Here is a 26,279-nt window from a genome sequence, read left to right as displayed (position 1 = left end):
ATCAAGACAAGACTCTCCGCAACAGAAAGACTATTGCTTACTGAAAGTTCAGATGATGGTTAAGCACTTTTTAGCAATAATGTATTTTTAATTAAGGTACGTACCTTTTTTTTTTTAAGACAATCCATTGCATACCGAATAGACTACAGTATAGTGTAAACATAATAACTCTTGCATGCCCTGGGAAACCAAAAACGTTCATTAAACTCTCTTTCTTGCAATATTTGTTTTACTGCAGTGGTTTGCAACTGAAACCACAATATCTCTGATGTATGCCTGTAATAAACTGCCATACACACACTTACTGAGACAATATCACACATATTCAATCTTTGTAAGATATACTAAACCTCAGCTATCACTTTCCTGACAAGAGCAAATATACTTATTTTTTAGAACCAAAGTATTAAATCACTGTACTTGGAAATTCTTTATCAAAAAACAACTGTTACCTCAGTGCTCATGACCCTGCCAGGAGAGGAAACCTTTTTAGTATCTCCTCTAGCTTCTGGGATACTATCTAGACAGGGCTAGACCTTTCCTCACTGCTTTCATTCTGGTTTTATGTCTGAAATTGTTCCGTGTCAGCAGTTGTTACTCTGGCCATAGTAGGTATTACTTTTTTTCAGTTGATGCCAGAGAGAAAATGAATAGTTACTTCAACCATATTCTGAGTGTATACTTAAGAGATATTATCTTAACTTTCTAATATAAATTATATGAACACAACAAAATAGATGTCTTCATTCACTTGGCTTACACAAATTCTGGGAGCTGTTATCCACAGCAGCTTATGCTGCAGTCCAAACTTTGTCTTGTTTGTCCTATTTGAAATGTTAAAAATCAGTAATTCTGGGTTTCTAATTCTAGGTCATCAATTAGGGATTTGGTTACTTAAAAATAGATCTTAACTTTAACATTTTATGTTGGTACAAACTCAAACTCTACATGTTTATGGCATGTTACAGGAAAATTAGAACCACATGACTGGCCTTCCCAATTACTTCCAAATTGAAAGATATTCTATATTAAAAATAAAGGACAGCTACAGGATACATGTGAGTTAAATGAGCAGGCAATCCAGAAATGATAAATGCTAATTGTCACCAAACACATGAAAAAAAATGCTCACTTGCACTAATAATAAAATATTGCAAGTTGAAACAATATTGACATGAACATTGTTCAACTGTGAAATTGGTGAAGAAAAGAAAAAGTTAACATTTAATGCTGGAAAGGGTATAATGAGGTCAACACATTGGAGAGGTGTAAACTGGTTTGACTGGTATACAAAGCAACCTGATAGCATGCTTTATCATCAAGGCATGAAAATTTCTTGTATTCTCCAGTTTTTGTCTCATAGAGGACACACACACACACACACACACACACACGATTTATATTTTAAATCTGGAGCCAAATCCTACTCCTCTGTTTCAAGGCTTGAACTGTTCTCTAGAGAAACAATGGAATGTAAGGAGACCAGTTAGCCTGACTCCAGACCGCCCACGTTCATATGAGGACATTCTATGCTCTAACATGTTCAGGAAGGAAGAAAGGAAGGAAGGGAAAGAGGGAGACTATCACCCAGGATTCAAAGTAACTTGGTAGCTACCTGACCTTGAACAAGTAATATAACTTCTTGAAAATGAGAGTATCCTTTCCACAGAATTACAAGGATCAAATGTGATAATGTACATGAACGTCCTTTGTAAGTAACAAATCAATACACATCTTTTGAGATTTCAAAATTTTTATTTTTTCCATTTTTCTCTTCAGTGTCCTTAGATGTCCTTTCAAAGCACTGTAGTATCCTGTCACTTCCTCCCGTGGATACACCTGCTCTAACATCATTTTTACTCTTACTCAATTATACCGCTGTATGGTCACTGTATTATACCCTTCGGGGTAAGGACACCCTACCCCTACCCTGGCCAATCTTGTTCTAAAAGAGTAACATTATTAAAATTTTCTGTTACGCTTAGGTTAATTGAGGCAGAAATGCCATAAAGATAAAGTCTTCAGAGAAAGACAAGAAAGCATTGGAGCCCCATATTCACAATGGACGTCTATTCCTCAGATGGATGGCACGTCCAGCCTTACATAACCGTTCCTACCGAAGAGAAGCTTGGTGAGACATCTGATAGAAACTTGCTCCTAAAAGAGTCTGCTTAAATATTTTATCAGACTGCCTTTATAAAAAATTGAAACAGAGTATTCTCCAAATGGGGCAACAGTTTGGTAAAAAGATTAGAATTTCCAATCACCCTTTAAACCATCTTTTTAGAACCCTATGCTTTCTATGCCTAAAATGCCAACCAAGCAAGTGTTTGGCTTTGAAACTAGGGAAAGAGTGAATTCTCCCTCAAGCCCGAGGAAGCCTTTCACTCTGACATGGCCTGGTGGCAGTTTCCCATTATTAAAAGCCTTTGTCCTTCAGGCGATGGAGAAAAATGTGCTAGAACAACAATGGGTGCCTCATTTCTGGACTGATTATCGGCACACCGTGTAAAAATGCCTTTTGCTTTCCTTCTCAAGGTGATTAGGCTGGTGAGGTGATGAAAGCAGAACGACAGCAGAATTACCAAGCCGGGAGCCCATGTATTTCTCTCTGCTGCACTGCAGATTCTTTCCAACCCAACTCCCCTGTCCTGTGACATTTAAGTACGGAAGGGGCGCTTTCCCTTTAAAACAGATGCAGTAATCCAAAAGAACAGATGAGGAGATCCATCGCTTTTAGAAATTAAATATTATGTTTCTGTCAGTCTCAAATACTGAAATGTTTCAGGCCTGAGTGTTTTAGAAAGAAGGGGTGGAGGGGGATCTGTATTTTGGATGGTGGGAGCCTGCTGTGAATACAGATGGAAATTTTATGGCTTGTTTAATGCTTGTCTATTTTAATAAAAAGAATAAATTCCAACAGCAGCACAATTTCATTCTCTTCTCCATGTGTTGCAATATTAAAATAAAAGTAGCTCTCTTCCCTGGAATCTTTATCTCTCTGTAGTGGTTCAGTTTATTTCAACCCTGCCTCCGAAATTTATTTATGAAGAAGAGCACATTAGCTAAAAGGAGGAGAAAGAAAAATCTCTAGGGGGAATATAGAATGCTCAACTAATTCTCACTCTCTCTTTCTCTCTCTCTCTCCAAGGGAGAGAACAGAAGTACTCTTTGTCTGGTTACTCTGAGAACCAAATGATAGAGCCTCACCTTGGAGGCAATGGTATATAGTCAAGGAGGAAAAAGAGATGTGAAGTCTATTTGATTTGGTTTATCACCCTACAGAGCTTGAGAGGATACTGAACGAAGCAAATCCTGTTTACATTTAGGGGATTATGCTGAACTTTTCAGCTTCACCCATGGCATTTATTGTTCATTCTTACTAAATTTCCATTAATTGGTTATTTGGTCCACCCTATAGAAGGGTGAACATACTCTGCAAAGTTAAGGTATAATCACAAAGCATTGCTGATTATTTTTACCAGAAGTGGAAATCAACATAGAGACAAATTAAAATACAACAAGAAGTGAAATTACTTGAATTCTTTTTTGACAGGCTAGAAAGAGACCTGCTCCTCTTTCAGTAACAAGATACACTCATATTTTAGAAGCACTACATTGAAATTCTGCAGGGCCAAGTTTTAGATCCTCACTCTTGGCCTATGCATGTATTCCTGAATTACCACCCTCCCTTCCCTGCCGTCTCCCCCACCCCTTATTAGTGGGGGTGGGGGGAAGGTCTTTAAAAGGGAATCATAGTCTTAAAGATCCTTCTTTGACAGAGAAGCCTCTAAGAATTAACTTTAAGGTTCAACAATGGTGCTGGAAATCCTAACATGGGCTGCTTCCAGTGGAGGAGAGACACTAACTGGCAAATGGCAGAAAGGAACTCCCAGAGGCAATGAAATGCAATCTATCTTGTTGGGGAGAATAGGATAAATAACTGTGCATTTGTCAAAACTGATTAAATATACACTCAGGATCACTGCATTTGACTCATGTAAATTATAACAAGAGTTTTAAAAACTCTTCCTGGAAACATTAAACAACAATAAGATTCTTCTAAGAACAGAGTTTTAGAATTTTCTGGACATAGAATTGTAAGGCAAATAAACAGAACGCCTTTTGCTGAACATTTACGCAAAAGCCAAGGGACTACTGGTGCCACATGTTTCTGCTTCAGTGTCATGCTTTACTGAGATATTACCATGAAGATTTTATTGTTATGAGATGAAAGCAAATATCACTGAGAATGCAATTAAAAGCTCTACGTTAAATTGCAAGTGCAAGCTAAAATTCTGGGCTGGGCATTCCGGCTACATTCCCCATGATGACACAAGGGACCTTGGGACTTCCCAGCCACAACTGAAGCAAATGTCCCAGCTGTGATCCACAGTACAGAACTGAGTATAGGAAGGCCTCTCTTGAAAGAATATGTGCTGCCCCATTTTATGATAGTTGGATAGTGGACTACAAAGAGATACATCAAGATGCAATTATTCTAATATAAAATAGAACTTTCTATTGTCAAGTGCCACTCTGCATTTTATACCATTCTATCCAGGGAACTTCTTGTTTAATATAATTACCAACTGTACTGAGCAGTAGATATATGTTTTATCTTTAATGTGCCAACAAGCTATTTTCTCTCATCTGCTTTGACTCTCCACTAAGTCAAAGTCTTTCATGAGATTAGATGTCTGTTTATTTCTGCTAGAATTAATAGCTGCAAAGCAAATAGTGATATATAGTTGTTAGGCTATTGAGATTAAAAATACAGAAAGATGCACAAACACACATGAACACAAACATACAAGAATTAGAAAAAAGTCATCTCACGAATTTTGGGGTGATGACATTCCTTACTGGTAATTTGGGCTTTAATATTAAAGCAATATTTTTGATCAAAATACTATGTGTGCTTCCCCAAATGTGTTTTACAAAAGGTCAGCTGAGTGCATTTTAATATTTTTAGAAGTCTTTAAAGTGCAACTTCAAACTTGAAAATTTTTTTTTTCAGTAAAGGTAGTACATTTTGGAAAGGTTAAATCTAGTGCATGTTCTCAGAATCCATTTCAGAGCATTCTTTTATCTCAAGTGTAATCAAGCTTCGTTTTATCAATGAACATATTTGTAAGAAAAACCATTTTATTGTTTTTCAAGATATATTCCTTTTTCATTTCTCTAAACTTCTGAAAATTAAACACTTGAAGATGTTATGTGGAAGAAATGGGTTAAATTGATCATGCAGTTTATTGCAGATGATTTTTTTCTTTTTTTTCCACTTCCCTCCTTTTAAAATCACTATAAATATGTGGTTCACAAAAATGGAAGAACACATTAAAACATGTCACATGGGCTAAAACATGTTTTAAAGGGTTTACTGTGAATATGACAAATACTTATAGTAGAAAGAGAGCCAGAAGGTAACATCACAGTTCTTATCATAAGGATTGTCATAATCTGAGTCTGAGATGCCTTTCAACTAGCGTATCTACCTTCATCATGCCTAATGAATGACAGCCTACACAGAAAGCAATGGCTTCCACATTTCTCAAAATAATTCAGTAATTATTCTCTGGGCTTTTCATGTATCAGCTCAGTCGGTTTCTGTTCTTTCAGGTGTCCCGAATGCAGAACTTCATATTGAAAAGCCAAGTTAAAAGTCAACATAAGATCATATTTTTGCAAAGTAAAAATTAAGTGTTGCCAAGAACCAGGGAAAGCAGGAAGAGAAGGGGCACATCTTATACAAATGTAGGCCAATCCCTTCAGATTCCTATCTTAATGCAAGGTATAGCTTGTCTCTCATATGCTCACATTTGATGCCCCTCCACATCCTTCTTGGCTCCTTCCTTACTCTTGTACCTACCCCACATTAAGCACCCTGTCTGGCCAGTCATACTTCTTTTCTGCAAGTTTTCTAAGTATGCTCCTGATACCATCTGCTTCCACTTCTTGGTCTAGAGAGGAAGCCAGCTTCAACATCCACCTCTGCTCCCCTCTGCCCGAGAGCTATGCCTCCATCTCCCTTTATACACTTTCTGTATCAACTGTTCAGAACACCTTATTTCTTCCCAATTGTCTATCTCCCTTACTAAACCACCAGTTTCCAAAGGACTAAAAGTATATCTTATTTTTTCTTTGTATCCCTAAAGCATATAAATATTTGTTGAACTGTTACTGAATCAAAACAATATGTGGGTTTCATATTCACTGCACTACACAAATATTTCAGAATTGTGTTACTTTTATGTCCAAATTAATTTGGCTAATTCTCCTGTCAAAATAGATCCACGCAACTTTCATGTCTAAGGATTCAGCCCATAAAAGTCTCCAAGAAGTCAACATTTTGCCTGTTAAATTGGTTGACCTGAAATATGAAAAATCAACCTCTGATAAAGCTTGATGCCTTGCATTATTTGTTCCTCTCGTGTCCAACGGGTACTGAACTCTTTCCATCTGTTCTAAGTGAATTCTGGTGAATACTTTTATGTTTAAAGAAGAAACCAGAAAGAAGAACAGGAGGGCAGACACCAGTAAAAATGAAAGGACAATGCAAGATGAATGGTTGGTACTTAGTAATTACTTAGGGAATAATTTCTGCATCTGAGGAATAGAGTAATGGGAGACAGGACAATGGAAAATACAGAAGATAAAGTATTGGCGGGGAGAGAGCTTTTGTATCTTTATAAATCTGTACTTAGTGCTGTTTATAAATGTTCCAATGTATTCACACATCAGTCGGATGTATATATCTCCATGCCAACAAAGAGACACAGCTAAAAGTGAAAGAGGAAGGAGAAAATCCACGTGCAAAACAGAAACAATGTTCCTGTGACAAGGGAATCTGCAGACGCTCACTCATCTTCTCCCTAAAATGACAGTGACCTTGGCCTCTTTTACACACAGTGGCAACGGCTGAGCTGAGCTGTATCAATGCAGAGTAGGAGCTGGAAAGTCCACAGCCAGAAAACTGTCAGTCCGGGGTGGCACATGCTGGCTAACAGGGGAAGAACGGGGTCTTGCAATCACGTCTTATGAGGACTGGCTGAAGAAACAGGGAGCATCCCACTGGGAGAGAAGACGTAGCACCAATACATCATTATCTTCATCCGTATAAATAACTGGCATATGGGTGGACATAGCAGGGTGCTAGAATTAGTCTCAAAAACAAGAGAGCATATTCTAACAATTAGAACTGTCCAGAAACAGGGTGGACTATGTTTAGAGGGAGGATGTTTCCAGTCACAGGTGATTCACAAGCAGAGACCGACAAGCAATTCATAGAGCCGTCCTCAAGGACAAGGCAGGCTCTGCAGAGGCCCTGGCTCCGTGACCTCGAAGGTCCCTTCCACCTCTAAGATTCCATGACTCTGGACACTCTGTGGAAATTTTCCACACAACGTTGTCTTTCACAACTCACGTCTCTGTCCTTTACGTAAGTCCTAGAAGTTTGAACTCAGATTTTCACAGTAGTTCTTCTTTTCATTGAATGAAATAATTCATTTACTCACCCCAATAAAGTAACTCGATAACGTTTTAATCTGAGCCCATAAAAGTCACTACTAATATGCTCAATACAATTTGATTGACTGCTGTGAAAATGGGGGCATGATAAATGGATTTTTTTTCTTACTTTGTAAAACATTTTGAAATCATGCTTGTTACCTCAATCATGTAAATTTAAGTAAAATGTGATTCTCTTGCATATATAACATTTTAGTTATGTAGCTTTGCACAGGCCTACATCAAAACATTTTCTAATAAAACAATGGGAGATTCCCTAGAACTAGGACATGAGAAACTAAATAAGAATTAAATTGGAAAGAAGTAAAGTTCTTTATTGTGTCCAATCTCCCATTGCCAGGTGGAAGGGGTCACCCAGGCTAGGAGCTTCTCCAGGGGAGAAGGGGTGAAGGCTGAAGTGTCCTTCCCTTGGTTCAGGTGGCATGGGTGGAGGGGGACACAGATTTGGTAAGTATAAGTTGGCAATGATAAAAATAAGGTGATAGTGCTAGGGCTTTTTATCACCTTGCCTATATTTTAACTCTTTCCTTTGCCCTGAGCCATTTTCTGAGAAACGAAAGAGTATATAGAACTAACAACAACAAAACATCCTGTATGTACTGTATAATCTAAATTTGAGTGGTGGTAAAGAGAAATGTAAGCAAAAGATACCAAAAAAAAAAAAAAGTTAAGAAGTAAATAAAACATATGATCTAGGGAGTTGAAAAGTCTGTGAAATAAAAGTAAAGCAAAAGCAACTAGGTCCTAGATGAGATCCTATAAAATGAAAGCAGGAGATGCCCAAAACTAGATTTTAAGTACTTCCCAACACGTGCCACGACACAGCATGCAGAAGGGTCCACTGTGCTTGGATGCTTGGGAGATAACAGAAAACTTAGGAGGAAGTAACGCCCACTGACGGCACAGGAAATTTAACAAATGGGTACCAGACTCTGGGAGGAGGAGGCATGACATCATAATCACAGATGGAACGTGAGCCCCACAAAGTTAGCAAGGCCAAGAGAGTTTTATTTTTTATTTTTATTTTTTTTAACTTTTTATTTTATTTATTTATGATAGGCACACAGTGAGAGAGAGAGAGAGGCAGAGACACAGGCAGAGGGAGAAGCAGGCTCCATGCACTGGGAGCCCGACGTGGGATTCGATCCTGGGTCTCCAGGATCGCGCCCTGGGCCAAAGGCAGGCGCTAAACCACTGTGCCACCCAGGGATCCCGGCCAAGAGAGTTTTAGAAGCAGATAGTACAGAGGACTTCTTCCTCTTTCTACAATTTGCCCCAATCCCACCACATTTTACCATTTCTAATACACCCTTGAGGTGGTCCTGATTTTATCACTGGAAGTGTCCCAACCTGGGAGATCCCCAGCCCTGGGCAGTGAAGCCTGGTTGATCTCACTAAACTCCCGACATAGATGGCAGAGCTTCTTCTCTCACCATTTGAGAGCCCCAGGCCTCAAATAATCTGGAGAAAAGGCATAGAACCCTGGGCAGATAGCTGTGTGGCCACTGCCCTTTATTCACTCAATAGGACAGAGCCAAGAGAGCCTCGAAGGGGACACACCAAGAATTGGCAATAAGCCTGCTCCGAGGAATCTGTAGCCTAGAATGGGCATGAAGGCACTACTGGAGCCTCTCCACAACACCGGGTAGGGTCCTCGACAGGAAACAGACAAGAGTAGCTGAACTTGCAAAATTAGGGCCATGCTGAGATTCAAAATCAAGACTTGGGGCTTTTTCATCTAGAGACCTTCATACACAAGAGACTATTAGCTACACATAGAGTTCCCAAGAGGTACAAAGAGCTGGAACAGATAAGAGGAAAGAAATTACTTCCAGCTGGAGAATGGGGGAGGGGGTGTTGCTGGGGGCGTGACACAAAGCCCGCGGTGGGAGAGCTGGGGTTCGTATGCTCTGGGAAAGGGAGAGGTAGTCCCTCCAATGAGAACTAAAGTCAACTAGTGTATTTGTGGAAAATGAGGCTCTGGCTTCAGAGCGAAGGTCCAAGAATGCTAAGCTATGGAGTCGCCAGAAATAAGCAGAGCAGAGAGTGAGAATCCTTTGGCTGTGGAACAAGGTGAAGCCCTGGTGTCCTTTGTGCCATTTTTCACAATAGCAAAAAATGAAATGAACCCAATATAGAAAAATAAGATATGAGTTGGATACATTTTGGTACATCCATAAAGCAGAATACCATAGATGCATTAAAAACCTTATGAATGGGAAGCCCCAGTGGCTCAGCGGTTTAGCGCTGCCTTTGGCCCAGGGCCTGATCTTGGAGACCCAGGATCAAGTCTCATGTCAGGCTCCCTACATGGAGCCTGCTTCTCCCTCTGCCTGTGTCTCTGCCTCATTCTCTCTCTCTCTCTCTCTCTCTCTCTCTCTCATGAATAAATAAATAATTTAAAAAAATGAAATAATAAAAATAAAACCTTATGAAAATATATTTACTGAGATGATGTTCATATTACATTGTTTGGTGGGAAAAAGTGAGGTTACAAAAGAGGAGGTGCCACCATTATCTCCATTAATTTGGGGGAAAAAAGAAAAGGGAAGAGAAGGAAAGAAAGAAAACAGAAGGAGAGGGAAGAATAATTAAGTTTATACATGCATAGAAAAATATTGGAAAAACCTATTTCAAAATGGTAACCGTAATGCTTTCTCTGGGTGACCTTAACCTCCCTGTGTGGAATGCGGCATCTACAATGTACATCAATTATTCACATGGTGAGAAAGACGAAGGGAATAAACTATCAGAATGCCCTAGGATATTACAAGTAATCAAGAAGGGAGTAAAGGTGGCAAACAGGTATTAAATGCCATTGAAAGCTCTGAAGGAAGTCTTCTTTGGTTGGACGGTAATATTTAGCAAGGATACCTATCTGACCGTAGTTTGTCTACTTCTCTGCAATTGTCCTGAGGAAACATATATTCACAGTCTCAGAAGCCCTCTTAGGAGAGTCACCTAAACCGAACTTTTGCTGACTAGCTTCCTCCAAATAGAGTTCACTCTGGGAGTCAAGGAGCAGCTGCCAGAGGGAGACCTTTAATGCAAAGGTAAATCCATTAAGGCCTACCCAGGGGAAAAAGGACTGGCTTCTCGGTCAGTTTAGAAAATCTACCGAGAAAAAAAAAAAAAAGAAAAGAAAAGAAAATCTACCGAGAAAAGAAAATCTACCGAGACACCTGCACTGGAGATGGGGTGCTGGGGCTTCATTGAGTGATCCTGGGAAAGCCACCGCACCTGCACAGAACCCAAGTGCTCCTACACCCCACCCTACGTTCAGTGCTCTCTCCAGAAACCATGTTTCTTTCTAATAGAAATTAATAGAAATTTGGTTCTGGATTTAACTGCCTTATGTAGAATATACACAAATAATATATATTTGGAATATATCAAATATATATATACATAAACATATATATACGTATACATAATTATTAATATTACATTTTATATCAATATTTTTTTCTCTACATATACATATGCATATAATTTTTTTTTCAATGCATATAATTTTTATTTACTATTTATCCTGCTTGGAATTACCTTCAGGGAATTTACTTTCCTCATTTTAACTGATGACTCTCACTAAATAAACTCATTTCTCCCAAGTGGACGAGGGGAAGTGGAAAGAAGTAGGGAAGTGGGAGGAATTAACACTGGTTGAATCACTGCCCTGTGCCAGGCACTTCATGTTCAATTTAATTTTGTCTTCATAACATCACTTTGCAATAGGTGTTATTGTGGATGAGGGCACAAAGGCTCCGAGAGGTTAAGTAACCAACTGGAGACCACGCAGTAAGGAAATGACAGTGAGGAGACTCAAACCCAAGCCTACATGGCTCTACGGCTCACACCCAGGCCCATTCCTCACTCCACACACTCTCCAAAAATCAATTTCCCTATTATTTCAGAGATCTCCAGCAGCACTTAAAAAAAAAAAAAAAGGCTGGATTAAGCTCTATGTGCAGATACAGCACAGATCGCATTAATAATTTAGGTTCTGCTAAAGCTGCAAAGCAGCTCTAGGAAAGCAGGTCAAAGCTGAGAATGCCAAATGCACCTAAGAACACTCTCCCTTCCTGACACTGCAAACAAAACCCTAACTAATCCACCAGAAAACAAAAAGATAATGCCTATCAGATGCCAAATGGATGGCTATGTAATTATTTTAATCTGGTCCCATAGAAAATCCACTGAAACATGTTATGTAAAATCAAGTTACAACCAGCCAGTGGAGACAAGCTTTCCAGTGGAGAGCTCGGACAAAGCCCAGGAACTGGATCCACACACAGTGGAGTGGGAGGAAATGAGGCTGCCGGAAGCACACTGAGCATCTGTGGAGGACCAGGGCTCATGTTAGCCAGGTCACAGCACAGTCAACAGGGAAAAACACCTATTTTAATGTATTCATGGTCCTCCCCCCGCCCCACACACACACCTAATTTCAGCTAAGATGAGGCACAATCAAAACCTTTTGAAATGAATCACAGACTAGAATTGGGGAGGATTACCAGGATCATTAATTCCACACTAATGAAGATGAGTGAATATGTGAGTTTCATATGCCTTGATCACCAGTATTAATATATTAATTCCACTGGGAATAAATGTGGTTAGAATAAATGTGCACAACAAAACCATTTATTTTTAGATGGCAAAGAAAGACTCCAGCTGAAGAGGCATAGTAAAGCAGGGATCCTTAACAATGGCCATTCTTGAAAGGAAAAAAATTAATTGCCTTCAGCATTTTTCAACATCAATATGATTATCTTATTTCGAGGTAGGCAAATGTATTTTGAGTGTTGACAGAGCTAAGTAAATACACTCATTATGTTACTGAATCAGGTTGCAGCAGCCAAACCATTGCACAGATGGACAGAAGGTCCTTACAGGAGAGGGAGGAGCAGAGGACAGTGTGGGGATTTGGTGACTCAGAACTTTCCAGTACATCCTCTCTCATTCACCCCTAACCAGCCAGGTAGTAGGAATGGGGCTGGGAATTATGAGATTGGGCATTTTAGGACTAATAGAAAACAAAATACATTGTTCGAGATTATGGCTTTGACAAATGTTGCTTCCCTAGACAATGGTAAATCCGCAGTGCCAAGGTCAATTACGATTTTTTTGGTACCTGCTTCAAAATTGCTCTGTGCTTGCAGTAATACTTAATGTCCCCATGTAACATCTGGAGATAAAAACATAGGGTTTAAGTCATGCATCATTATTTAAAAAGTACTTATCTAGTATTTGTCACATAAAACAAATGAACAATAACACTGATAATGGGGAACTGTAAAAATGATTAAATAACTAATTAGAAAATAATGAAAAATAATAGTAAAAGCTTTCTCCAAATGCAAGAATCTTACACGAGTGGTGAATAATCTATAAGCACAATAGTGGAAGGGGGAAAGAGGTTTAAATTCTGCCTCTGTCTGTTGTTCACCGTTACTGTTAAATTTGACGTCAGAGTCTCAATCTGCTCATCAACAAAAAGAGAATAAAACCATCTAACTCAGAGGCTCACATAAGTGTTAATGGAGAGAACAGCCTTTCACACCTGCCAATTATTTTCTTGTACATGGAGCCTAACTTTGCTAGCAGGGTCCCCATTGATTCAAACTCAGGTGTGCAAGTAAAGCCTAAAAACATCTTTTCCAAATAATCAATCAATATTTTTGAGATTCCAATTTTTGCCTACTCCCTTCACCAAATTTGAGCTTTTTACTCATTGTTCTTACCGTCAAGGAAATAAAAAAAGAGAGTATCACTCCATAAGGCATATGAGGTCTTTTCTATCCTGGCATAGAACCTAGCAGCGCCTACAGGGACTCACTGCTAACATTTGTCAGTGTCATCAGCTAAAGGAGTCTTTTTTTTTTTTTTTAATGTTAGTGCTAATTTCTTCCCATCCTACAAATTGTTTTCTAATTTAGCCTCTGAAAATAAGTCTGTTTTGAGCCCCTGAGTGAGTTCCTTAAAACCTGCTTCTTCAACAGCTTTCACATAAAAATGGTAGGCATGAAACACAAGACATCGGGAAGATACTCATTTCAAAAACCAAGAAATCAGCCAACGCAAAATGACTTCACTACTTATCCTCAAAATTACAAACCTTTTGGGAATTAACTGTATTTGCATTTATTTTACCATTAATATAATTATGATCCTGTTGAGGTAGGATACATTTCAAGTAAGTGTGTGATGTGAAAGTTAAATTATTTATTACATCCAGTATTATTACCCTCCTGCCATCCATGTACCACTGTGTACTCTTCTTTTGGAGGGAAGAGATACATCACAAGGATTTTATTAGGAATGTTCTAGGGGTGGAAACCCTAGCATCATACCTCACATTCTGGGAAAGAGTTATCTCATGGATCCCAGTATTCTGTGAGAATGGTGCTCCCAGTGGTGTCTTGGAAGTGACCCACATGTGAGAAGTGATGGCGTAAGCACAGGGCAGGGAATCAGACCCACTTCGGTATGAATTCCAGCTTTACACTTACTAACTGTGCAATCTCAGGATTGCTGAAATGTTCAGGAGTGCGCCTTCCCTGATCCAGAGAGGTAGGGTAATACCAGGCATGCATGAGAATGAACTACAATAATAATCTACTTAAAGCACTCAACAGAGTGCCTGGCCCACTCTAGTTCCTCAGTGATTTATTTATAGCCCAATCAAAGAAAGAAATGGTAAATTCTTCTCCATATATTTTTGCTGTTAGGTATCACTCTGTACTGCCCTTCTTTGAAAAGAGAAAAATCCCTTAGAGTTTATAACAAAAATGTCTAATGAGGAAAGTCCTGGTTTCGGATTCTGTTTGGTTTCGGGTGAGTAGGGGTGTCTGAACACACTGGTAATTCTAAGTGGCCTTTACTGACATGGGCCAATTTGGTCTAGGACAGGGCAACATGTAGTGTTTGAAAACTGCCGAGGCCTACAGAAATGGCAGTCTGAGAGGGAGAGAGAGAGAGAGAGAGAGAGAGTGAGAGAGAGAGAGAGAAGGGGATGTGCTGGTAAAGACGGTCCATAGAACACTCAGGATTCTGAAACCAGGTAGGTATAGATGGTGACAACTCCATATTGGCCATATCATTCACTCTTCTCTAAGTCCCCAACTATCCAGAAACTGTGCCATACCTCTTTGGTGACCACAGTATCTAGAAGGGGTGGAAAACCGGTTGGTAATGAAGTATATATATCTTATAGACATATTGCATAGCTAATGTTTTTGTTTCAGTAAATATATAAAGTATCTAGTGAAGACTTTTCATTCAGCCCTTGTTAAATACTTTTCCTCCCTCTAAATATCTCAACATTTATGACCATGTCTACAAAATAAAGTTTGTCAAAAGAATTATCTGACACTTCGTTCTATGTGTACATATGATTCTTAAGCTTTCTTTAATATCTACCTAGGCTAGCATTTAACTACTGAGAGAAGCTAATTAATAATAGTGTTAATGAATGGAAAATGTATTTAACATGTGAGTCTTTGGAAGTATTTCTCAAAATGACAGATTTAATTCCCTGAGGGCTGTAAAAAAAGTTTGCAAAGAGCTGAAATGCAGGACTCAAATGAGTTTTTGAGGATGCCAGTTTATTAGTAAAATTTCATTCATCAAGTAATTTTCTGAGTGCTTGTGAGGTACAAAAGTTCTTGAAAGCATCCACTCGTTTACTCAGCTCCTCCATTTGCTTCTTGGCTATGGTCACCTGGTTACATCTGAAGGCCCACACTACAAGGAAAGGAAGCTGGAAGCCGTCACTGACTTCTCCCTTTATGCCAGGAACCTGGCAAAATGCCTTTACAGTATTTCTACTCTTTACAGTATGTATGCAAGTAAAGGATTAATAACATCCTGGTTTGAACAATGTGGTAACTGAAACCCAAAGAAATTTAGTTCAAGACCACAGCTAATTAGTGGCAGCTCCAATATGAATTCTTTTTTTTTTTTTTTATTTTATTTATTTATGATAGGAACACAGTGAGAGAGAGAGGCAGAGACACAGGCAGAGGGAGAAGCAGGCTCCATGCACCGGGAGCCCGACGTGGGATTCGATCCCGGGTCTCCAGGATCGTGCCCTGGGCCAAAGGCAGGCGCTAAACCCCTGCGCCACCCAGGGATCCCCTCCAATATGAATTCTTATCGAGGCCCAAAGCCCATTCTTTCCATTTCCGCGGTTTACAATACTTACCCTCCCCATGACTTTCTCCTTATTGCTTACATGCTTTATTAATATTTTTAATCCTCTAGTAAACAAAATTTACTATATTTTCATACACGCTTCAATTGTATAGACATCTTAGAAAATTGTACTTCATTGGGATAAAATAATGCTGCTCATAGTATTAAAATTACAAAGTTCTTCGGGCTACCTACATGTAGGTTATAGATGCTATAGTGTTACTGGCTTCCAGTCACTAGAAAATCTTGGACCTACTTCCAACCCTCTCTGGCCAAGTTCTCTGTTGCCACTCTTTTCCACACAGTCTATACATCTTTCCTCTCCAATGGTGGTGATTTTTGTTGGCTTTTGTTTTGCCAAAGGGTAAGCTACGAACCTGGTAGATATGAACGTTAGTCTCTATCCATTCTAATGGACTTCATATAAATTCAAACAGAACTGATGATATGATCTTTTTTAATTTTATTTTTTTTTAATTTATTTATGATAGTCAGAGAGAGAGAGAGAGAGAGAGAGAGAGAGAGAGAGAGAGATGCAGAGACACAGGCAGAGGGAGAAGCAGGCTCCATGCACCGGGAGCCCGACGTGGGACTCGATCCCGGGTCTCCAGGATCGCGCCCTGGGCCAAAGGCAGGCGCCAAACCGCTGCACCACCCAGGGTTCTGATGATATGATCTTAATTAGTAGAAGGTCACCTATAACTGAGAAATCATTTACTGGAACCAACTAAATCTAAATTGAAATCTATACATTTTATAGGCAGCTCCTATATTTGATGAGGATAGGCCATTCTTTTTTAAAGCCACTTTGGGTGCAGGACAGCATAATCTTGAATCAAGGGGATAAGCACTAGAAAAATCTGAACTATATGTTAAAGGTCCAGACTTCTTTTCCATTAAGTTGCTTTCAATTCTTCTACTTTTAACTTATACAAACTAGGAACATCAGTCTAGGTAAGACTATAGCAGATTCCTTGTTTTCAAATGTTATCTTTCTATGCAAATATTTTCTTCAGAATACTATTTGGATTATATAACTGACAGTGTAACAATGTATTTAGACATCATCCTTCAACATTTAACCTATTCATCAATCAACAGATAGAAGCTAATAATTCAACTTCGTTTCAGCCACTGAATTCCTCTTAAAAGTTATTTTAAATGTGCACTAATTTAAATGTACATTAATTTAAATGTAATGATTTAGACAATATTTAGATTTGGCAGTAAAAGATAATTTATAAAATTTCAGTTACTAAATAATTTAACTATAACATTGCAACAGTTGATCATTCTTCTCTTCACATAAGAATTCACCATAAATGTCTATTAATAAGGACCTCTCTTAAAAAACCTATCCTACAGAAGTTCTGATGGCTCAAGCAAGGGGCTTAGAGCCACACAGAGCTTGATTCCAAGGCCAGTTATTTCTGTGACTGAGGCAAGTTACATAACAAACTTAAGCTTAGGCTAAAGCCTCTGTACATGTGGATAACACTCTGGCACAGTGTTAACATACCCAGTGCTAACCCAACACTAAAAAATACCTATTTTTTCCTCTAGTTCTTCACCCCTACCTGTGCCGAGTAATACAAGAAGAATATAAAGAAGCAGGTAGGGGGGCCTGGGTGGCTTAGTCAGTTAAGTGTCTGCCTTTGGCTCAGGTTATGATCTCAGAGTCCTGGGGTGGAGTCCCATGTTGGGCTCTCTGCTCAGTGGGGAGTCTGTTTCTCTCTCTCTCCCTCTGCCTTTCCCTCCCTTTCATGCATGCTCTTTCCCTCAAATAAATAAATAAAATCTTAAAAGATTACATTACCAGTCCTCACCACAGTGACAGTCACAGTGTAGGTGCACAGTGCATTTTTATTAAGTGAATAGATACTGGTAAAATGTGACATGATTAATGTATTTTTTCTAATAACATAACTACAATTATAAAGCATTGCCAAATCCTCTTTGTCCTCAAGCATACCTACTGAAAGCAAACATCTTGAGATTCAATAAAACACACATATACATAATAATATATCATCTTGCCAAAGGCAAATCAAGAGACAGAAAAGACCATGAGCTTGAAGAGTAATGAAGAAACAGTTCAGTAGCTGTAGAATGTTGGTGACAAAACTAACAAAATTTTAAATAACATTCAGATATTAATAAATATATAATTTATACTAAGATGATCTTGCACTGATTATAATGGTAATTGATCAAGACCAAGAAAGTATGAAGTTTTTTTTTAAATGAACATATAACTTTGAGAATAAAAAAAATGTATCATGATAGGAACAGAGAGCACAGAGAACCCATCAGCAGACAAGTTTTATTTAATTGCTTCCCAATTCCCAAATATCATAGAATGTTAAAAGATAAAGATTCATAACTTTTCTACGAGTGAGTTAAGCCTTCTTCCATCCATCCTCTTCCAAACGGAGGAAGAGTAGAGATGGGGGAGCAGCCACTTGTGCTCCTAGAGAGGTTATCTGCCTGGCTGCCTGGCACAGCCCCTAAAGGCTCAGGTTCCATTCATTCTTGTGTTGCTTATGAATATCGATAACAACAGCAACAACTACCACTATATGCCTTTTGTTTTGTGCCAAATGTCATTTTAACCCTAATTCATTGAAATCTCATTGCAACCCTATGTATGTACTTTTATTATATTCATTTTCAGGTAAAAAGACTAGGGCCCTGAGAGTTTAAATAACTTCCCCAAGGTCACACCAGCTACAAGGGCTAGCACCTGAATGCAGACAATCTTACACTATAGTCCATGCTCTTAACCACTGTAGGATACTGCCTCTCATCCATCCACCACCCTTCCCTTTCTCCCTCCCATCCTTCACCTACTCTGCAAGGCCCAGTTTGGTAGTAGGTGATTATGATACCACTTCCGCCCTCAAGGAGCTCATAGTCTCCTGGGTGAGGTACATGGGAACTCATAATTACAGTACAGAAAATCAAGGGTGCTGATAGAGAAACTAGACTCAACAGACATCTGGAGTCTACACACTCAGCAGAGCAGGAAACAGAAGTAGGTTCCTTTTATCTAATAATAATGGTCAACGTAATCTTCTTCAAAAGCCCAGTCATTGTAGTATACAATCTCCTCCTGCATGGCATCTTAAATCATGGGTGCCATAGGGCATAGGAAAACAGGCATGGAAAAGGCCTGTAAATGTCAGGAAGCACCAAACTTATATAGCAAGAGATAATCCTCAACAGTTTATGTGTCCTGAAATTTATTCTCAAATCCTTACATTGCTTTAATCCTAAAGGATACTGCCAGATTTTTATTTCAGTAAACCCAGTGGTTAAATACAGATTCCAAATGGGTCCTGTGACCCAAGTTTAAGTGTAGACCCAATACTTACGAGCTATGTGACCACAGGCAAATTATTTATTCTCTTTAAGTCTTTGTTTAGCTATAAAAACTGGGGATGAAAATAATGCCTGCCTCATAAAGAAGTTGTGAGAAAAACAGTAGAATAATCCGTGGGAATCACTCTGCACATCGTCAGGTATACAGCAAGCACCTAAGACACTGTTATGTCATTATAGCGGCGTGTCTTTGAGGATTTGAAGTCCTGGTGTTGGTAGTCTTCCTTTATTTTCAAAAATTTAAAAAGAAATTCTTCGGGTAAAACACTAAACTATTGTGGTGGTGGGGGGCACGTGGGTGGCTCAGTCAGTTAAACATCTGACTCCTGATTTCGGCTCAGGTCATGATCTCAAGGTTGTGGGATCAAGCCCCACATTGGACTCCATGCTCAGTGGGGAGTCTGCTGGAGATTCTCTCTTTCCTTCTCCCTGTGCCCCTTCCCCTGCTTGTGTTCTCTCTCCCCCCCTAATAAATATTTTTAAAAATAATCTATTGCAGAAGGGAAGAAAGACACACTGCTCAGACTGCACTGAGTTAGAGATATAAAGCTTGTTATTTAAGGCTCTCAGTGTCTAGGAAGTAGCTGATCACTTAGAAGATTCTCTGAATCAAATCCATTTTGATATATAGCTGTGAAAATACTAATTACATATGCTGTTTCATGTTATAGGTAAAAATATGAGCTAGAGTTAGACTTTCCATGCTGGAATCTTAGATCTATCACTAAACAGTATGGGAACAGCTTATTGGGCTCATGCCTCAGTTTCCTCATTTATAAAATGGGGATAATAAAAATATTTTCTTTGTAGGGTTTCTGTCAAGATTAAGTAAGCCTCTACCTACAAAGCAATTTAAAAACCCTACCTGGTATATTTTAAGTGGTCAATAAATGTCCTGGGAGAAAAGACATGAATCCAGGAAATTTAATTATTCATTTTCCGCTTCAAGCCAGGAACTTGGCAGTTACCCTAGAATCCGATCTCTCCCTCTCACATCCTACATCCAGTCCATTGCCAAGTTCTGTTGAGTCTTCCCCTAAATATCTCTTGGTTGCAACACCCCCTCTCCTCTGTCAGAGTCTCTGGCCTGGTTCAGACCCTCAGCATCTCTGATTCCTGAATCATCACCAGCACTTCCGGATGGCTCTCCGGCTGCTGTCTGCAACACGGACACCCAAGTGACGGTTCTAAGCCATACAGCTGTTCAGTTTCTCCTTCTCCCGCCTGCATTCAAGGTGGTTTGAGTCCCTCTCCTTTGAGAGGGTCATTTCCAACCTTGTGAGATGGCATACAGAGGTCTTCATGACCTGGCTTCTGACTACTTTTCTGGCCATTTTTCCTGCCATACACTCTTGTGCCCTTTGTTCCTTACTTATGTTTTTCACACACCTGAACATTGCCTCTTACTTCCACCACTTTGGGCATAGGATTCCTGTCCTTCTGCCTGCCTGTCTTGCTCCCTCCTCCCACCTCTAGGGCTCAGCTTCACCAAAAACCATCTCTGAGCCCATTCGAGTTCAACTGGGAGTCTTCCTAAGGACTCCCGTGCTCTCTACCACATGTTATGCAGGGTGATTACTGGTGCTCATCTCTTTCTCTCGTCTCTGCAGGGAGTTACTGCACTGCTGCCATTCTGCTTCTGTTAGTTTTGTCCCCACCACTCAATGCCATGCCTGATCCACAGAAGTCACTCAGTAAATGTTTGCTGAATGAATGCATGAATGCATGAATGCAAATATAAAAGAATGAATATTCACTCCTGCTCTACCACTGAAAAGTTGTAGGAGTCTGACATCAATAATTAGAAAAGATATTAATCATAAAATTTACTGCCACTTTATCCCAGTATATATTATCCTCTGTCAGGGATATACACACACACACACACACACACACACACACACACACACATAAATATGTGTTTCTTTTTTCCTTAGATCACTTCAAAGCGTTTTTTTTTTTTTTTGGTAGGATGTAATAAATATATACAAGGATACTTGTGAACATTAAAACAAATTATTGAATAGGTTAAGGTCAAGTCTCCTAATACCCCTCATTATTGAAATGTATTTTATAGTTTACCCAGAGAGAAGGCAAAATATGTTGGTAACTCAGCACCAGAGGCCAGAGGCAAGAAGGGAAGTGTGGGCCTGAGAGCCTTTGTGACTTCCAGCCCTCATGAATCTATGGTAGTTTGGGTCATCTACTGACACCGCCCGTGGGCCAGGACATTGCTCAGTGCAGCGAATATAAAGAGTTCCTCTCTGCAACTTGCTCAGTCAGGGCATGGATCCAATGTTAAGCCACTCAAAGGCACTCTGTCTACCTTTGGCATGCCACCCACTCACAGCCAGCCTCAGCAGCCTGTCAGGATAGGAAGAGTGAAGGGGAATATCTAGCAGGGAAGAGCAATGGGAAAGGGTGCATAAGGGAGATTTGTAAATGCAGTGGAAAGAAACTTTTAAACAAAATACTCATGAAAAGGTTTTTGGATTTCTTTCTTTCTTTTTTTTTGCTCCAAGTCAGAAAAACTGGTGATGAAAAGATTAAGGGTTCATTCATCTAGCTGTATGTCCTTTAACAAATAGAAAGATCTTTTTCTGGACCCTAAGGTTGCTATGGTAAGAATAAGACACATCGTTATTGAAATTCAAGTCATTAAAAATTCCTAGAAGTCTCCTATTTTTTGATTGGTAATCACCTATTCATGGTTATCAATACTCATAAAAGATCAAATGTGGATTTTCAAAAAAAATGATGAAATGTGAATGCAGTGTTAATTTTACATATGTATTATGATTTGATTTACAAATTAGATACTCTTTATGTTTTTCTTAAGCTTTTCTATTTTGTGATTTTGTGAGACTACTCAGTATTACTTTTATGTAATTAAAAGATCCTAGAGGATATTTCTACATGTGAGCAAGAGCAGCGAACCCCACAGTAACCCATAAAGTATATAAAAGCAGCTTTTCTGATTGACACATGACATACAATATGGAGCAAAGTAACCCACAAGCCTTCATTAGGATCTTAGGGAAAAGGGAGGAAAAAGAAACCTCAAGTCAAAATAATCCACTTTGTACAGAGTAAGTGGTATATATGCTTTGTGACCAAAAACAATCTAGATTATGTCTTCAAAGTAATCTAATCTTGCCTTTACACTTTGAAAGTAGTCCCTGAAATCTCTGGACTTTGAATATTTAAATCTCCTGAAATACACTAGTACAACAGCAGCAAAAGCATTATTCCCAAGCCACTTTCTGGATCAACTCTGTGACCGTCCCAAGAATAAAACATTTAAATCTGCTTGCACACTGACATAGCGATATTGATATTTCTCCATGTTCCCTTCTGGTTGCTAAGAGATTTACATTGGACGGACTCTGTTGTACTCATAACAAAGCAGTTTGGTCCACAAAGCATTTGCTCCAGCTCAGTGAGTCCAGAAGCTCCCTTTGCCTCACCCCTTCCCTATTTTGTGTCCAAGTCAAACAGGGGCCCAGGCCCCAAGGCAGTGGGCCTGTCATCACTACAGGAAACTGCGGTGCATAAGCCTGGCTCAGCTAACAACTGTTACACAGAGTATGAACAGCAATGATGACTTTGTATCCTTATGCAAATATATGTACCTTCCCCCATGGTTTCTTAGAAGCCAGTTTATGGTGGTGGGAGTGGGTAAAGATGGGTGGAGAGGGGCACTCAATAATGACCTACCCAGAGACAGCCTAATACAGTACAATTAGACCAGAACCTAGCAAAATATGGCAATTCCATAACTCTGCTGTGCAGGGCTTTGAAATACGCTTGCACAGAATTTCCTAACCTGAGTTTGTACTTTTGTGAAAATACATTCAAAAAAGTTAATTTACAGGAATATTGAAGGGGGAAGGGTCTATATTTAACATCTTTCAGCAAAGCAACTGTAGCCCTCCAGACTCAACTTCATCAAGCCTGCCATGTAACAAAAGGCAGAGAGTCTTCTTTTGCAGACCCTAACTCTGGAGAAGATGACAAAGGCACCAAAAATATTCATGATCAACCCTGAAAAGAGGTACATGTGGTGGATGAAATCTGCATGTCATTTGGAAGGCACATGCATCAGTGCTCAGAGCAAATTAAGATTATCTTTCCCTTGGGAATTCTCACAAAGAGACATAAAAATGCTTTATGACCTGACTTTCATATTCAGATCACAGAGTTTTAGTCAATTTTTATTAATTGCCGTGGAGGAAAAGTGCTTTGGGCCCTCGCTACCCACCGGGTACCTAGGAGTCATATTTAAGGGCACAGCCACTAAACACTCAGTAAGTACTCTCAGGCTGTAATAAAACACCACTGACCTAGAATATTCCTCCTCCCCCCACTTCCCAACACCTTAGAATATCAGTTGGGGGTGATCAATGCTCATGCTTTAATCAGAAGCAATCAGTGTTGAAGCCTGCAGGTCCCTGCCGGGCCATGGGAATTCCTGCATTCAGGATAATCTCTCTCCCCTAGCAGAGAAAAACAAACCTCTGTGATTTTAGCTTCATTTAACAAAAGAAAGTTATTTCTGGCAGCTTATTTCCATTGCACAAGCTAACTCAAAGCACCTCGTACAAATAAGAGGCAAAAGAAAAGAAAGAAGGGGGAGGAAAGCGAAGCAGGAAATGACTTTTTTGCTACGTCTTTAAGGTCACAGATCTGCCTGAGAAACGCACACATGTGACAGTAGTTCTAGCACAAAAGCTCCTTTTCCACGAGACAGACATCCAAGAAGTACAAAGACTGGCTCTCCGGCCTCTCCCTTGAACCTGAGTCCCTGTAGTCCATTTAACCTTGACGGGGCTGAGAAGAAACTACTTTTAACTCCCTTGCAACACCTTTCTGTGTCCTGGCAACATGCCCCTGCCCATGTGAAGTGCAAGCACACCTTCCGCATCAGCACTGCAATCTCCCCCACACAAGATCAAATCTTCCCTCGCCTGTAGCCCATCCTGGGCCGTGGTCTAACACTGGGTTTCAGCATCTGTTCCCAATTTATACCCTAGACAGCATGTAAAAATAGCCCTTCATGCCTCTAAACAGGCGCCAGGAGGAGATTAAAACAAAAAGAACCCAGGCAAGATATATGCTCTGGCAGAGACAACTACCTTTTTCTTCCGATCCCGGGACCGTTTGCGGTGTTTCCTTTTTTTCTCAGTCTCTTCTTCAGCATTGATTTCTAAATCCCTGTTTTTCTTTAATTGTGAGGCTGCATGAGCCATAATGCATTTAAAAAGATCTTCTCAAGCACACAGGGCTTCCTCGTCTGAGGTGATCTCCTCGGGCACCTTTAGCCAGGCTTACGGCAGCATTCCAATCACTGGAGAGAGCCCTTTGACCAGAAGCAGGAAGACATGCAAAAGGCAAAGATGCTGTAGCAGTTGCAGCATTTAAAAACCCAAAAGCCGGTCTCCAGACTTCATCTTCCACCTTCCTCCACCTGAACCTTTACACGAGAGTGCAGCCATCGTAATGCATTTAGCGTAGTGAAAAAGACAGCTGGGGCACAGGAAGCTGTATTATGGCCGTATCCCCTGCCACCAGCTGGAAGTGTCTAAGTGATGCCTCGGAAGGGGGAATGCTGCAAAGGATGCTCCTCCGAAGGGAGAAAATCCAGAGTCACCACACATGCAGGAGCGAAAATCCAGTACTAATTCTGAAAACCTATTTTAGAATCCTTCGAAAAAAAGACAGGGCTGCAATTTATACATCACCACTAGTTCTGCACAGAGCATAATTTAACCCATAAGAGAATGGAGCTGCTCCTACTTTAGTTTAACTGCTGATGGTGACAAAATATATAAAGTAAGATTTCACAAAGTGCACTAAATTTTGCTACGGAGACCCTGACTGCATTACAGGGAAAACAATGCATGCATTGCTGGTCTCAACACTGTGTCCTTTATGCTGAACTGTCAGCCCAAATGCATCTTGTGGGAGAGGACTACAGAAGGGCCTGTTGTCTTTTAAAAACAACATGCTGATTACAACACATCATACAGAAAGGCGTGAGCATGTTGGTGTATGGAACAGATGCCCGATTCAGAGGAGTTCCCCAGGACTCTCCTCTCATGTGGTCCACGGGTCGGAGAATGGGCAATCTGTGCGGCAATCAGGGTTTCAGAGACACTGAAATGGAGACGGCTTTCGTGTTAGGGTTTGCTTCAATCACCTTACTATTTTTGCCACCTGAGTCCTCACGGACTGCAGCCTCTGAATATTCATGATGTGAAGTGAAGCAGCAGTAGTTCTCAAGGCCTGCTGGCGTGGCTTCTGCCAGGATGCACACACTGGAAGAAATGCGCCAAGTCAGAAATCCTGTGTACACACACGGTATTCACACAGCCTGAGCAAGAAACGGCCGAATGTTAGATGGGACCTAAGACATTTGAGCCCTGGTAAGAAACCCTAAATCCACCAGGAAAATAAGATGATGCTCCATTGAAAAGCTTTAGACGTGTACTTCCAATACCGTAAGTCCAAGTGCTTCTTCCGGTACAAAACGTCCGTAATGTTAGAGATTGGTCCTTTTGGCTTTGCAGAACTGATGGCTAAAGCGTGTGAAAGCTGAAGCAGGAAGTCCAGAGGCGCCATGTGAGGAGTTGGCTGAAGTTCTCTGGAGCTGTTGTTCACCTACTTCATAAAGCACCTGCATTGTGAGCTCCTGCAAACAACATCCACCCGGTACATTTCGGGCTTGGAGATCAAAAGGCTTCTTCCCCATCCCCCTGTAGGGGGATTTACCCTCTGCTGGGGCAGTGATAGGCAACAGGACAGGAAAGACACCCAGGGCTTTCCAGTCCTGCTGCAAGTGGATGGCACACACCTCTCGGGCCCTACTATGAGTCACTTGAAAACCATGTGGGTCAACCATTCCCAGGGGCCTACTGCGTGTGCTGATGCTCATGAGCTGCTTCCCCAAAGAAATAGTCTTCAGGATGAAAGAGGTCTGGAAAGGGTCTCCATTGCCTACCAAACCATCATCTGACAAAATAGAGGAGAAAATGAAGTAGGGGAATTAAATGCGACCCAGATCCAAAAGTGATAAATCATATTTGGATCTTAGTAATAAAAATGTTTTTTTACCAAAATATATATTTTTTAGTGTAATAGGAATAGGTGGGATGGAGAAAAAAATACAAATT

General features: G+C 40.1%; 1 protein-coding gene across 34 annotated transcripts in view; it reads right to left on the bottom strand.

The window, feature by feature from the left end:
• Positions 1–26,279, bottom strand: part of ANK3 (ankyrin 3) — a 657,384-nt gene that overhangs the window by 298,978 nt on the left and 332,127 nt on the right. For 8 of the 34 annotated variants that reach the window (XM_041749124.1, XM_041749146.1, XM_041749126.1 and 5 more), the window contains exon 1: positions 24,243–24,910. The exons of 2 other annotated variants lie outside the window; for them this stretch is intronic. In XM_041749124.1, the coding sequence (XP_041605058.1) occupies positions 24,243–24,356 (114 nt within the window). In that variant the 5' untranslated portion in view covers positions 24,357–24,910. Of the gene's footprint in view, positions 1–24,242; positions 24,912–26,279 lie in introns of those variants that run through there. 24 more of the 34 variants (XM_041749115.1, XM_041749121.1, XM_041749117.1 and 21 more) reach the window with 8 other exon arrangements.

This window comes from Vulpes lagopus, chromosome 3 (assembly GCF_018345385.1).
Source record: "Vulpes lagopus strain Blue_001 chromosome 3, ASM1834538v1, whole genome shotgun sequence".
Taxonomy (NCBI): Eukaryota; Metazoa; Chordata; class Mammalia; order Carnivora; family Canidae; genus Vulpes; species Vulpes lagopus.
This window is presented reverse-complemented; position numbering and strand designations above follow the sequence as displayed.